The sequence below is a fragment of the Leptosomus discolor genome, chromosome 8, assembly GCF_034619465.1.
Source record: "Leptosomus discolor isolate bLepDis1 chromosome 8, bLepDis1.hap2, whole genome shotgun sequence".
In the NCBI taxonomy this organism is placed as follows: Eukaryota; Metazoa; Chordata; class Aves; order Leptosomiformes; family Leptosomidae; genus Leptosomus; species Leptosomus discolor.
The window spans coordinates 5249685-5263656 of NC_141398.1; the positions used below are offsets into that span (position 1 = coordinate 5249685).

Here is a 13972-nt window from a genome sequence, read left to right on the forward strand (position 1 = left end):
GAAGTCATGCTAACTCTTACGTGTGTTGCTGGTCAGTGTGATGGATGTACCTTGAATAGGCAGAGCTGAATATACACAACATTTGTCTCAATTCAAGCTGAAATTTATTATTCCAGATATAGTAAGTCATGAGCAGAATATTCCTAAACATAACTATTCGTCTTAATTGAATACAGAGTCATACACTAGTTTGAGCAGTTGAACCATGCAGGAAATGCAGATAATTATTTAATGTTGGTTATTATATACTAAACCATAAGTCTTTGCTAATGGTCAACAGCTTGATGTTCCCATCTTTCACAGTCAGTAAGTCCACTGTGTGGTCATTCACTGACAAGGAATTTTCCATGTTTTCTGTCCTCTACAGCTCCAGTTCCAAAGGTAATTCGGGGCTGTGTGAAGCAGCAGAATTATACGGAAGAAACAGTCACCATGAAGGTGCCGCTTTCACTAATGTCTTACAGATTGCTGAAAACCAAATCAAAGGTGTGTCTGCGAAGTACTTCTGGATTATTTACAGTTTATGGAGAACGAACCTTCTCTTTTCTTTTCTCCTGTTAGGTTTTTCAGGTTTTGGTCCCAATGCTCTCTTTTCTCTTCTCTCTAAACCCCTGTTTTTTAAAAAAAACACAAAAAAAGTTGTCCACCTCAGAAGGCAGTACTGAATCAGTCTGCTATTTCGGAGTGGACGGAAATACTGTGATGCCAAGTTTACAGACATATAAACAATCATAGTAAACAAGAATACTCAGCGTACGCTTTCTTAAAAACGGCAGCACTGAATTTAGTAAGATGATGTGAAAAATCTTAATAATTAATGACATTATCTATCCCTCTTTGGGGAAACCTGGATGCTATGTTACAAATGCTAGTCTTCCCCAAAGATCAGAAAACAGAGGAAAATTAGAATGTCTTGTCTTTAGAACTCCATGATTTGCTTGCAGCTTTGGCTCACGCTTTTCCAGTGTTTGGCTGTGGCAATATTATGGGAGTCTATGCTGCATTTCAGATTTTACAATGGATAAAATTTTGATGGTGAGTCTACCTCAATGGGCAACTTCTTGAGTTATACTCAACCTTTCTGTCATACTTGCTGGAAACCTTTAACTTCTTTAAAACCGGTCCTCTGTCATAGCCCCATTTTTCATGAACATTTTCTTACTGCTGAGGGGGAAAAATTATAACGAACTAGTAATACTGAAAAATCCTTGGTTACAGTTTAGATGCCTCATTGGGTTTTTCAAATTTTATGTTTTAAATGTAATTTGCCTAGTTTTGTGACATATTTTAGCTTGTACTTTCCTATGCTGATGATTCCAGGGCAGCAAACAAACCTGTGAACATTCACCCGTAGTTTAGGTAAGAAAAAATACTAAATACTGCTTGTATTAAAATAGATTTTCTTTTAAATTGTGTAGCAAATAATAATGGAGAAAATGGCATTTCTCTAGTCAAAGTACAAACAAATGAAGATCACTGGGTCTGGGTTCAAGCTAACACTCAACTTCTGTATCGAAGTGGCTGTTCAGAATATGTCCTTGCCCAACAGCAAATGTTAAAGTAAGTATCTTTTCCAATACTAAAAAAAAAAAATCTATATTTTGGAAAAATGAATGTATTCTTTATGTATGAGATCTTTAAAAGGACTGTAGTGACCTAAGAGAAGAGCTGAATGAGAAGGATTTATTTTATTTATGAAATGGAAATCCATTTTTGTCTTGGATCATATGAAATGGCTGTTATAATCCCAAACGATATTTCCTTCTCTTCTTCAGTCCTTTTCTTCCAAAGTAGAGTGTACATGGATACTAAAACAGAATACTTCCAAACCAAAATCCTCGATTATTAATATGTTTTGACTATCTGGCACAAAAATGTATTTTGGTGTTTTGTTTTGCTTTGCAGCTGAAACTCTTTGCTGATTTTCTGTCCTGTTTTTTCTACTTTTTAACATTTGATTGTGTTAAGCTTTTTTTTTTTCTTTTTCTTTATGGATGACAGTTGAGCTCATGTTTTTAGTTGTGGATATTCACCACAATCTAAACAGGGATGCTTACATTCATTGCAGGTTTGTAGACAGACACATCTAGTTGGCTGTAGGCTCAGCCTTGGAGTGGAAGCTAATCTCACAGATTTGCATTCAAAGAGGACCTCCCGGCTAGGTTTTACCCTTTCCTCCCAAATAGGCTTTTCTTCCTTTGCCCATGGGACTGTCTGTTCCAGTTCCTGTGGGCCTTGTTGAGGTATCTCTTCAAGCTGGTCTGAGGGAAGAGATAAGAGAGTGGACTGAATGAGCAGGGGCCAGGAGGTGTACATAGCCACCATCTGGCCCAGTGGAAAAAATGTGGCTGTTATCACGGTTTTTCTTCCTTTAGCATGCCTTGCAGGTGGGAGAAATAAATGAAAAAAGTCTTTGAAGTTCTAGAGTAGATATCTCCCAGGATCCACGTGAATAGCGGATGAGCTCCCACCTGAGGGTGGTGGGACTCTTCACCTTTACTGGGCCAGCACAAACATCATCTTGCCATGTGAGGGAATGAACTTCTATCAAGTAGCAGATTAAAAGGGGCCGTTTCCTGTATTCAAATCTCTACTGCTAAATTGGTTTTTTGTGTGTAATTAAGCATGCTCTTTGATGTTTATTTAATTACATTTTTACCCTCTGAGTGGTTAAAATCCTGCCTTTGTGCTTGACAGTTCCTGCAGACCAAAGTGTTACAAGAGTTGGCCTTGGAGATCATGTTCAGTTCTGTCCTCCTGATAGTCTGCAGTAGACTTTATCCTTATTACTACTTTTTTTTTGTAGTTAACATGTATGCTGTCTTCCTGGAAACATATATTCTTTTGGAGAATTTTCACTAGATACTATTTCACTGTATAACCCTTCATTCGGGGGTCTAAGCTTTTGTGACTGTTGCATTTTGTTCAGCCCATTGCTTCCCAGTCAGACCGTTTCCGGAGTGGCTAGTTCAGCAGCAAACTTGTATCATACCATTCGTATCTCAAGACTATAAATAATAACAATAACAACATTGAGCAGAGGACTGAAAATATTTAATACCTCATGGAAAGAAAAGAGAGAAAAATACTCTCCGTTCTTGGTGTACATGTATTACAGTGGGACATTCTCTCTTTGTAACAACATGGACTCCCTCTACTGGAAAAGCCTATGCTTGCACATTGAGTCCATACCCAAGGAGAAAGTTCTTAAGAGCGAGCTAACAAAAAAGCCTTTTAAAACCCTTACTAGCTCTCCAGGTTTTCATGCTCGGTTTCTTATTGAGATGTCCACTTCTTGTTCGGTGGTCTCCTTCCACTGATCCTGCCTGGTCGGGAATCAGCACGTTAGTGAATTCAGGACAAATCCTGAACCTGAAGATTTGGACCCCAAGTTCTGAAAACTGCTGTATCAGCCATGGAGATGCTCAGGCAACTTTCTCTGCCAGAGCTCTTCACTAATGTTGAGTACATCGGCTGGAAATCATGGAAAACGAATTCACTGGCCACCTTAGAAAACAAAAGACAACATAAATTAAGTTAGACACGTAAAAAAAAAACTCCGCCCAGTATGAACATCTGTGACTATTCTGGACACTTAATTCAGGCATTTTCTTTCCTCTCAGCTAACTCTGCATTCTCAAAATATGACTCCCATGGTTCTCCCTCAAATCACTTTGATCAGAAAGTTCTTACGTGTCCAAATAATTCCTTGCTAATAAAATACATCTCATTTAAGATGCTCTTTGCATTTTAACTCTAGATTTTTCTCCACACAAATATTATTTAGATATATTTTAAGGGAAGAACAAAAGTGTCAGGTAGTTACCGTACTGTACTATGATATTTAAGGTCTTAATGAACTGTGTGCCTGAAATGGAAGAGTAAACGTATGTCAGAATTTAAATGAAACAGTGCCACAGAAAGGTGGCTGTGCACACACATGGGCGCCCAGATGCATGCACACTCTTTTTTTCTCTCAAACAAGTGCAAAGGTTATATGGGCAAGAGTGTGAGAGTCCCGTATTAACTTAGGGTTAAAGTATTGCTTGTAATGTATGTTGAGCCACTCTGTTTATATCCCAGAAAACATCAATTTAGAAACCTCCAATTGACTGATTTTTTTTTCCTACTGTTATTGAAAGGGAAGAAGATGAACAACTGAAGATACCAAGCGGTTTTGCCAGTTTGAAAGGAAACCTGGAGGGACTTCCCTATAACAGTGCCATTGAAACTCTGGGCCAATGGAAGCATCTTAACTGGACAGCAGTAAAAACCGAACAAGATAATGTAAAAGTGAAGTTCGAGCCTCATACAAACGGTGAGTGTTTTATGCAAGAGGAACCTCTCAGTTCTAACACGTCAGTTTTAGGCGTTCAAAACAACTGCACCACAAACAGTAGCTGGACTTTAAGAAACTCAAGCTCTTGTTCTATGAGCCAGCGAATGAACGCGTGTTCAAACAGGAGAGCTGGATCCTTCTACAACAGAGACCAAAATTTCTTAAATTTAGCGTCAGCTTGCCCTTCCCACTGGGGGAGCGCAGAAAGCTGCCAGTCTTACTCGGGCGTGCCACAGCGTTGTGCGGACAACTATGCGATGGACCATCTGAAACTGCAGAGACCATTAATATCCTCAGAGCCTCTCTATGACACAGCCTTTCCCTTGGAGATGCCGATCAAAATGGAATACGATTCGGATTCGGAAAACATTGCCGATAACTACCTGACGTCGCAAAACCGAGCCTGGCTGGATGAGAACGCGTCGGTGAGAAAGCAAGCGTTTAGCTACCCCAGTAGAGTGCACCTCAAAACAGAACCGGACCTCTGTGGGCCAGCCTCACCTTGCCAGAAGCCCAGGCACTGCCTTTACACGCCGCGTAACTGGCAATGCATCGTAGCGAACCACCCCAACAACCTCAACCCCAACAGATCTTGCAAGGGTTCACGGAGCAAGGAGGTGGCGCCGTTTTGCCCCCAGAACTCCTCCGGGTGTTTGGAAAGCATGCCTGACCTGCCGCACACGGCGTGCTACGGCCACTTCTACAGCTGCAGCCCAGGGGAGGAGAAAGAGCAGAATAACGAGGTGTTTAAAATGCCGTGCGAATTTAAAAACCCCTGCTTGGTTCAAGCAATCAAGCGTGAGCCGCTGGATTCTCCACCGTTGGCCAACAGTGGACAGAACAGAGTACACGCGAGCTTCCCCGAAAATACATTAGCAGGTCCTGTGCCTCATAAAACCACGGAATGTACATTTTTACAATAGATTTTATAACGTTTGGAATATTTATATTGTTAAAAGCAAGAAGTTGTAGCTTCTCTTCCGGTTGGGTTAAATGAGTTACTCAAATTAGAAGCCAGAGGAAAGATTTTGAGTGCGTGTGTGTGTGTGTGCATCTGTGTGTGAGAAAAACCAGACACAGACACACACACCCCCCCTACACACCACACTGCCCCCCCCCCCCCCCCCCCGCCAATGCCCTCCTCTTAGTCATCTTTGAAAAGATAACAAAGGTAAAAAAGAAAGAAAGATAAAACCTCAGGCACAGAAAAATAATCATTACTCGCTGCACAGGTATACCTGCTAATTTGTCTTTATCATCTTTCCTCTCTCGTCTACCGTTCACCACCAAGGTCTAGCTATTTCTGTTTCCCGCCTTTCTTCTGTTTGTTTTTCTCAAGCTGATGTGATGCCTCTGTGCAAAGAGAAAATATTTATGGTCTTCAGTGTGGCCAGTTTACAGTAGGAGTTTTTGCATTTTTACTTTTTGTTACTCTAAAAAGAAGCATCAGCTATTCCTTTGTCTCAACATTAAATTGATGGCAACAGGCAAGGGCTTCCCAACACAACTTCTTAATTTAAAAGGATAGCATTAATTTAACAAAAAATCATGAAATGCATTGGAAATTATTTCATGTCAAACTGGAGTTCTTCCCAAGAGTCTATGTTTTAGTGCCCATCTTTTTCCATCTTAAAGCCATCAGCCTTTCATGGTGCTGTTTGAAAGACTGAACAATGGGATGTTACCCACTTCTGTAAATGAGTTACAAAGCGCTGTTAAATGTACACGCGAAGAAAATATTTCTCCAGTTATTTTCCTTGCTGTTACTTGTAACATTAACAAAGGAAATGCACTTTTTTATTTGATGGTGTCTCTTTGGCTGATAGCAGCTTGTTAGACATCGTCACCTGACATCAAAATCCCACACTAAGATTAGCTATGTTATTTTCAAAAGCATCCTAGTTTCATTCTCAAAAGAAAAGCTAGTGTCACCAAGAGCTAACTGAAGGATGTATACCTTTCAAAAGCCCTTTGGTGCTTTTGAGTACAGGTCCATATGCTTTCCTTTGAACCCAGGCATTAATGAATTTACACACACACACACACAAATCTACAACTTCTCTTTTGGTGTTTGTTGTTGTAGTTTGACTCCTGCACTAACTTTTGTTTTAAAATTGCACTATTTCAACTTTATATCAACTTCACTATATAAAAACCACATCATTTAAAAAAAGCTTAGATGTATATGTGCTTTTTGAAAGAAGCCCTTATAATGAATGTTTTCTTTTTCAAAATGTTATAAATAATTATAATGTCTTCATTTCTGTATCTATTAGTCACTACGGGCATGGCTTTACATGCCAGAAAAGTGGCATAAACTTCTCCCAAATACTATAAATATGTGGGATAAGTGTAGTTTTCAGGTAGGGGAATGGTTCTGCACCTGGGAGGCTGCTCTTCTCCAAGACCGTCTGTCTTCTCTGATGGAAATTACTGCCTGTACGTTAGAGTTAGATGTAAAGATACACATTCTCTGCGTGTCGGTTAAGTGCTTATGAACAATGGTTTGATCTGAAATGCTGCACTTTACACTGAAATGGTTGAGATAACACACGTAGCTTTTGAAGACCGTCCTGCAGAAGGCAGTGTTCCCAGCAGAGAGGCAAGAGTGGAGAGTAAAGACGTGCAATAATGTCTTACCGTAGCTCAAGATAAACCCGCCATAGTCCAGCTGACCACACCCAAGCCATGAGAACATCTCCTATTTTTGTGTCTCGTGTAAATCAGCTCCCTTTTGGCTACCTGCTGCCTCTTATTTGAGACAGTCTTGACATCCTTGCCTTAATACTCCTGCCAGTGGGTGCAATGCAACATCAGACCCCATTCTGAGTGAGACCACAACGGTGGAATTTACACCGCTCTCTGGTACACCACTGCCCACATCGCTTTAACTCAAGCCCAACTGCAAAAATACTCGTGGGCAAGCCAACTGGGTACCCACGTAGAGTGAGACTGCCATAAATCAGCAGCACTGCACCACCTCTGCCTCGTTGATTCACTGTCTACAAAAAGAAGAGCAGCAGCTCTTTTAGACTCTCACGGAGTTGCTCTCGTAGTCCTTTGCTTGGCGTGTAGCAGCAGCACAGCTTATGTCCTGGTGCCAGACGCTCTGCTGTGGCCACACAGTTGCTGGTAGGGTTGTGCTACGAACCGTGTAATATTCTCCAGTCCAGCTCCTTGTGCAGCTGCCTGGTAGAAATGGGATAGTGTGGAGAAAGGGTAGGGTGGGAATAAGGGCTGTGGGCAAGCGGAGGACACACCAACGTGACTGCTGAAAAGCTGCTCGTTTAATTCCACGCTTGGACTCACTGTCACACCGTTCTGAATGAGAGTACCTGGGCCTGGTTTCGCACTACCTTGCACCTTCTCTCGTCGTTTACATTGCTGCAACATGACTGTAAAACACTATAATCCTCATTGGGACATGCTGGTGCCGTTTTGCACGACGTAAGTGGTTACACCAGGTGCCACTGAATGCCTTGTCTGTGCTTAGAAGTATTTCCTGGCATGACAACAGTGGGAGAACTATACTAGGCAGATCTTCTCTCTTCGGCGTGAAAACAACTTATACTAACAACAGAAGTTCTCTCCAGATCTCTCCATTACTGAATAAAGGCTATTTTGTTGACATAACTACATCTACTCCAAGGCTTTCCTGGTTTATTTCAGTTGGGATGATTTTTCTCATGTTCCCAAGAAAACCAGTCACATTTTACTCCATATTATAAAGGTAGATGAAGTTTCTGCATGTAAGAGAATCTAATCTGCTGTAAGAGATGTAACAGCCTTCTTCTAGGAGGATGGGTGAATGTGTGACTCAAAATGAGATGTCACCTTCTGACTCCCCCCTATGTAAATGCAGTCAGGTTTGCTGCTTTATCATTCCATAAAGTCTGAATCCAAGAAAAATACATGATAACTTACAGTTATCCTGTGCATCATGTTTGAATTTGGCCCGTGTAATTTGTGGCTGAGTTGTTATTCCACATCTCACATGAAAAAATGTGGTATTAGTGGAAGTTGGGCTGAACAACCCCAACTCTCTCAGCCTGTCCTCACAGGGGAGCTGCTCCAGCCCCTGAGCATCTTCGTGGCCTCTTCTGGACCCGCTCGAGCAGGTCCATGTGTGTCTTGTGCTGGTGCCCCCAGAGCTGGACGCAGCCCTGCAGGGGGGGTCTCACCAGAGCGGAGCAGAGGGGCAGAATCCCCTCTGTCGACCTGCTGCCCACGCTGCTCTGGATGCAGCCCAGGAGGTGGTTGGCCTTCTGGACTGTGAGCACACGTTGCCGGCTCATGTCCAGTTTTTCATCCACCCACCCCCCCAAGTCCTTCTCGGCAGGGCTGCCCTCAATCCCTTCATCCCTCAGCCTGTATTGACACGGGAGGCTGCCCCGACTCAAGTGCAGAACCTTCTACTTGGTCTTGTTGAACCTCATGAGGTTCGCATGGGCCCACTTCTCAAGGTTGTCAGGGTCCCTCTGGATGGCATCCTGATGGCGCCTGGAGGGCATCAATGCTAAAGCTTCCAATTAAGGTCTTGTCTTTACTGAGAATGTGGCCTGACCGTAGTGATCAGCAAACAGCTGCTGAGCACCACACAAATGCTAGTCCAACGGAAGCACACCATTGTAAGCCGCTGGTGTTACTGAAAAGCAACCTGATTTGTGCTAGGGGTAAACTTGTGCAGCAAAAAGAGTGGATTTTCCTGCTACTTCTAAGGTGTGCTGGCATGCAGTGACACCAGTGGTTGAAACTGTAGGTAACACTATCGATAATTTGCGTTCACTTTAGGCCCTTCGCATACTGAAGCAGAGCTTTGTTCTGAAAACCTGAGTGAGGGCAGCAGCGTGCAAGGGGTAAGCTGGTCACAGTTGGTCCTCAGTTTGTAGATTTAATTAGTGAAACGAAACATCGAGGGTCTGTACCTAAATTCTCTGTAGGAAAGGCTGCCTTCCTACTCCTTGATTGGAATACAGTAGCGTGAAGTATATCTGTATGGTTTAACTGCTCCTTTCTTACAACACAGTGATTTATTCTTAAAATCCTTAGAACTGAGTCTCATCTGGGCGGCATAGGGAGGTCTGACGTTTGTGCATCAGCCAGGTCAATAAGACTTTAGGTGCTGATCCCTTGTTACGCTATTGAGATTGACAGGGCATGTGCAATTCTTCCAGAAATTCCTAGTGCTTTAAATACTTAAGTGGGAGGCAACAAGTCTGAGACAAGGGATATTCTGTGGGCTAAGATCAGCTTCTGCTGCCTAGAAGCCTTTCTTAACTCTTTGTGTTGAAGCCATTCTGGAACTTAAGTAGGACAGCTTCACCCACTGTCGTTATTTCAGAGAAGTCATTAATTTATCTTAACAATGTGTGATGTTTCAATTGAAATAGTTAAAAGACACTGTTTCCCCCACCTATGAATACCTACATTGCCTTAGGTAGTGGGAAAAAAGCTAACGTACTCATTTTCTTTCATCAGAGTGTCATGTAATTAAAAAAAACAACTTCAGAATGATGGAGATACAGAGTCGTTCTGTTTTTCTTGTCTTTCTTTCTGCTCTCTTCTTCTCCTTTCTTTCTCTTTGCTGTCTTAGCGTAGACATTCAAAATGGAAAGACTTTTCTGATTATATTGAGACAACCCCCCTAAACTTTAACCAGTTTGTAGAAAGTTTCTCGCTAGAAAATTTTCTTTCCCTGGAGTTTCTTCCCCTCTTTTAAATCTTGCAAAGTCATAGGTGAAATCATCTGTCATGACTGAAGCAGACTTCGGTAATATGCCCAGGGAACAAAGAGATTCTGCAGGTAGGCATGATCCGGTTGTAGTCACAAGGTCTCCATCTAGCTGAAGGAGACTTGTACGAGAGGGTGCCGGAGGCTTATGTTAATCAACACTACCGCAAATATATCTTTGTCATGTTGGAATACACGTGGCATATGTTCTTGACATCGTAATTACCTTTCCCTATCATGCTATCAGAAATGCTTCTGAACAAAATCAGCAGTGACAGGCTGAAAAAGATACTAAAACCACAAAGTACTTTTTTATTAAAAAAAATTATGGCGAACCAAGCACTTGGCTGCACTTAGGCAAAGACTTTCTGTGGGTGAAGGTTTGGAGGGCAAGTAAAAAAAGATTAACACAAATTTGGGGGAGAAAAAAGATCACCTTGATTGATATATTGCTGTCAAGGTGTAATTGTGACTACAGCATTAATTCTCCACCCACTGCTAATAACGCTGTGCTCTGAAATCGCGTCCTTATTTTTTCTGTAGAACCAAATTTGTACCTTTTCAGACTGCAATTAATTTCTTGAAAACAAGGACTGAGGTAATTTAATGCTCAGATGTATTTCTCCATCAGACTGATAACATCATTCTAGGAGGCATGAAGTGCTCCTGTTCCTTCCTTGGGGTTAGTCTTCGAAATTCTGTTGAATTCAGTGTCTGCATCAACCCTCTTGCTGCTGGTAACGGTAGCTCCGTCGTGCAGCTGGTGCTCTAACCGCGCAGGCTGAAGCTTCTCAGGATTTCCTTGATGCCACAGGGCTCCAGAGACAGCTGTACAGCAGCCAAAACTTCCAGTTTCACGTTTGTATTGGTGGAATTAGGGTATTCCAATGACTAATACAGAAATGTGGCAGAAGGTAATGGAAAGAACATCTCAGTAATTGTATTTAACATACTAAAAGGCCACGGCAAAAAAACCAGGTGAAGTTCTGCTGTAGGGCTCCCCATTTTGCACAGGAGGGTGTTAAGGGAATTCCACCGCTGTTCTGCCTCTTCTTAGGTCTCACCTTGGTCTCTCCCTTCCTTACCTCACTACTCTCCCTTCTGAACCGCTTCTCTTCTTTTTTCTTTTTACCTTTTGGACTCTGTGTATCCTCCCTTAGTTCATTTAAAATGTGAGATAAGGAGAGGCAAGCAGCAGCTGTTGTGTTGGTTTTTTTAAATCTTGTCTTTCTGAAAAAGAACTTTAAACAGGCAAAACTTACCTCAATTCTCAGTAACAGTATTCAGCTTTTTTTTTACTCTTGTCATAGCCAAAAAGATTCTTCCTCTACATGGTCAGTAAACTTCCCTCTTCTGAAAGGATCCTTCCTCACCCCCTACAGAGCTTCTTAACAAAACCAAAGAACACTTTCTCCCTTAAAGGCAGTTGTGTCCATCAGGAAAACTTTTCCTGTTTCTTCCTCCTGCTTTCCTACCTTTTTGATTTTATAGGATGGTACATTGTGGTCTCCACCCTTTCTGTTTTCTGTGCTTGTAGCTTCATTTCCACTTCAGGCATACTTCAAAAGTTTTGCCAAAAGAACAGTGTTAGGCAGAAGTGCAATCCCCCCTTTCCCCCTTACTAAGACAGAGGTACTCCCTAATTACAGCTGTACTCCTAAACCAGAAAAAAAGGTCACTTTGCTGGTGAAACACCCTCTCTGCAGGAGGCTGAACTGCCAAGAAGCTCTGAGCTACCACCAACTGGTTAGTTCTACAAGTACGTACACTGCCAAATCCTTTTGTGTTTAGTCCTGGTCTCTCTTTCAAAAAATCCAGGAACCCATTTTCTCCTGTTTTGCTTCTCTCATTTTTTTCTACATGTGTTTATTCTTTCACTGTGCAATTGCACTTTTAATTTGTAAATTTTTTTTTTTTTTTTACAAGTAGGGTATGGAAGCATTACACAACACATACAGTGCAGTGTTTTTGGTTAGTCCATTTTTGATTTTGCAATTAGAGCCACAAATAATTATCAGGCGTTTTAATGTGACTCCATGTAAAAGCCCCTGACTGTTACAGAAATGCCCGTGAAAAACATGAATACAAATAATATCAGTTACCTTGAAAAGGGGTGTAACCTGCCGTCAAACTCTGCTAATAATCCTGTATTAAAAGTGCCATTCCTGCTCAGAATCACAGGATCACGGAGTGGTGGGATTGGAAGGGACCGCTGGAGATCATCCAGTCCAACCCCCCTGCTAAAGCAGGGTCACCTACAGCAGGTCACACAGGATCACATCCAGGAATATCCAGGGATGTATATTTTGAACATCCCCAGAGAAGGAGACTCCGCAGCCTCCCTGGGCAGCCTGTTCCAGGGCTCTGCCACCCTCAGGGTAAAGAAGTTTTTCCTCATGTTGAGGCAGAACTCCCTGTGCTCCAGTTTGTGCCCGTTGCCCCTTGTCCTGTCACTGGGCACCGCTGAGAAGAGCCTGGCCCCATCCTCTTGCCAGAAACACCGCGGAGGACAAGATTAAAAACCCAGGGGCCTGGAGACCTGCCCAAAGGTTTGGCCTCTCGGTGCTGAATGATCCCAAAAATTAAGGCTGGGGTCTGGCTAGGGGTCTGGTGGGGAGCCGGCAGTAAAACCTGGAGTTGGTATTTTGGAATTTTGTTTATGCTGGTGCACTTTTCTGTTATTTTTTGTACGGTTTTTTCCTCAGTCTGCTTTTAGAAGGAACTTTCAAGGCGTATTTCCTAAATTATATTTTACGTTCATGACCTGCCAGAAGTGTAAAGACATTTTAAAATAAATATTTGCATTTAAATTAACCCCCTGAGCCGAGCGTGGTTCCGAGGCCCCGAGGGGACTGACCCCACGGCCGAACGGCGGGACCCGGGGCCGGGGGGGGGGGGGGGGTGGGGTGGGTGGCGGCCTGCGCGGGGCCCCCTGCGGCCCGCCAGGGGTCGCCAGGACAACGCCGGGGAGGGCGTGGCTGCCAGAGGGAGGGGCTCAGGCTCCCAGCCGCGCGAGGCGGTACTGCCTCCCCATTGGTTGAGGCGGCAGACTTCTTGCCTATTGGCTACTTACCTACGAGCGGGGGGCGTGGCGCTGCGCATCGCCGGGGGGGGGGGGGGGAGGGGGGGTCGCTGTCGCTGCTTTCGGCCCGGCGAGTGTCTCCTGGTCGCTGTGAAGCAGCGGAAGTGACGAAAGGGGGGGGGCGCGCAGATGCCGACGGGGGCGCGCGCGCCCCGCGGCGTCGCTATCGTTACCGGCGAGGCGGCGGGGGCGGCGCCGGGCCCGGAGGAGGCCCCGCTCGGACGTCCCCGCTCGGACGCCCCCGCTGAAGCAGCGGGAGCGAGCGGCGCTGAGGTACCGCCGGGGATCCGGGGGGAGGCGGGAGCGGCGGGCGGGCGGGTAGCGGTGCTCCCCGGGGCCGGCTCCTCCGTGCCCCCTCTCCGGCAGGGCGAGCGGGGAGGGCGCCTGTACGGGCGGGCGTGAGGCTGTGAGGGCGTCCCAGCGGTAAAAGACGCGGGTCCGCCGAGGGACGCGTTGAAAGGGAATAATCAACTTAATTCATCGTGACGCGCCCCTCCCGCCGCCAGCCGTTCGCTGAAAAGTACCGCGTAACCGGGAGTTGGATTTATTCTATTTATTTCTTTTTTTTCATTGTGTGCGGTGAACCAGCTTTGCAGGATGAGCGCTGTGCCTGAAGAAGTGAAGCCCGAAGATGGCAAACCGGCGCCTGAAAAAAAGATATTTTATTGTGAAGTGAGTGAGTTTCTGGCTGGCTTTGCAGTCCCCCCCCCCCACCCGCGCTACAATGCGGGGGGCCTGAGGGGTTAAAGAGCGCGCAGACCTAGAGATGTCGGGGGGCAAACTTGGGAGGGAGGGGAGCTGTTAATGTGGGGAGTAGCGT

General features: G+C 44.3%; 2 protein-coding genes across 2 annotated transcripts in view; both read left to right on the forward strand.

Moving 5' to 3' along the window:
* The window catches only part of AHRR (aryl hydrocarbon receptor repressor), a 66038-nt gene extending 60776 nt beyond the window's left edge, over positions 1-5262 (forward strand). The window contains exons 8-10 of the mRNA XM_086469456.1: positions 368-486; positions 1419-1560; positions 4143-5262. Coding sequence (XP_086325582.1) covers positions 368-486; positions 1419-1560; positions 4143-5262 — 1381 coding nt within the window. The remainder of the gene's footprint in view (positions 1-367; positions 487-1418; positions 1561-4142) is intronic.
* Positions 5263-13749: 8487 nt separating this feature from the next.
* Positions 13750-13972, forward strand: part of LOC147414959 (uncharacterized) — a 28497-nt gene continuing 28274 nt past the window's right edge. The window contains exon 1 of the mRNA XM_086469411.1: positions 13750-13824. Within this exon, the coding sequence (XP_086325537.1) occupies positions 13750-13824 (75 nt within the window). The remainder of the gene's footprint in view (positions 13825-13972) is intronic.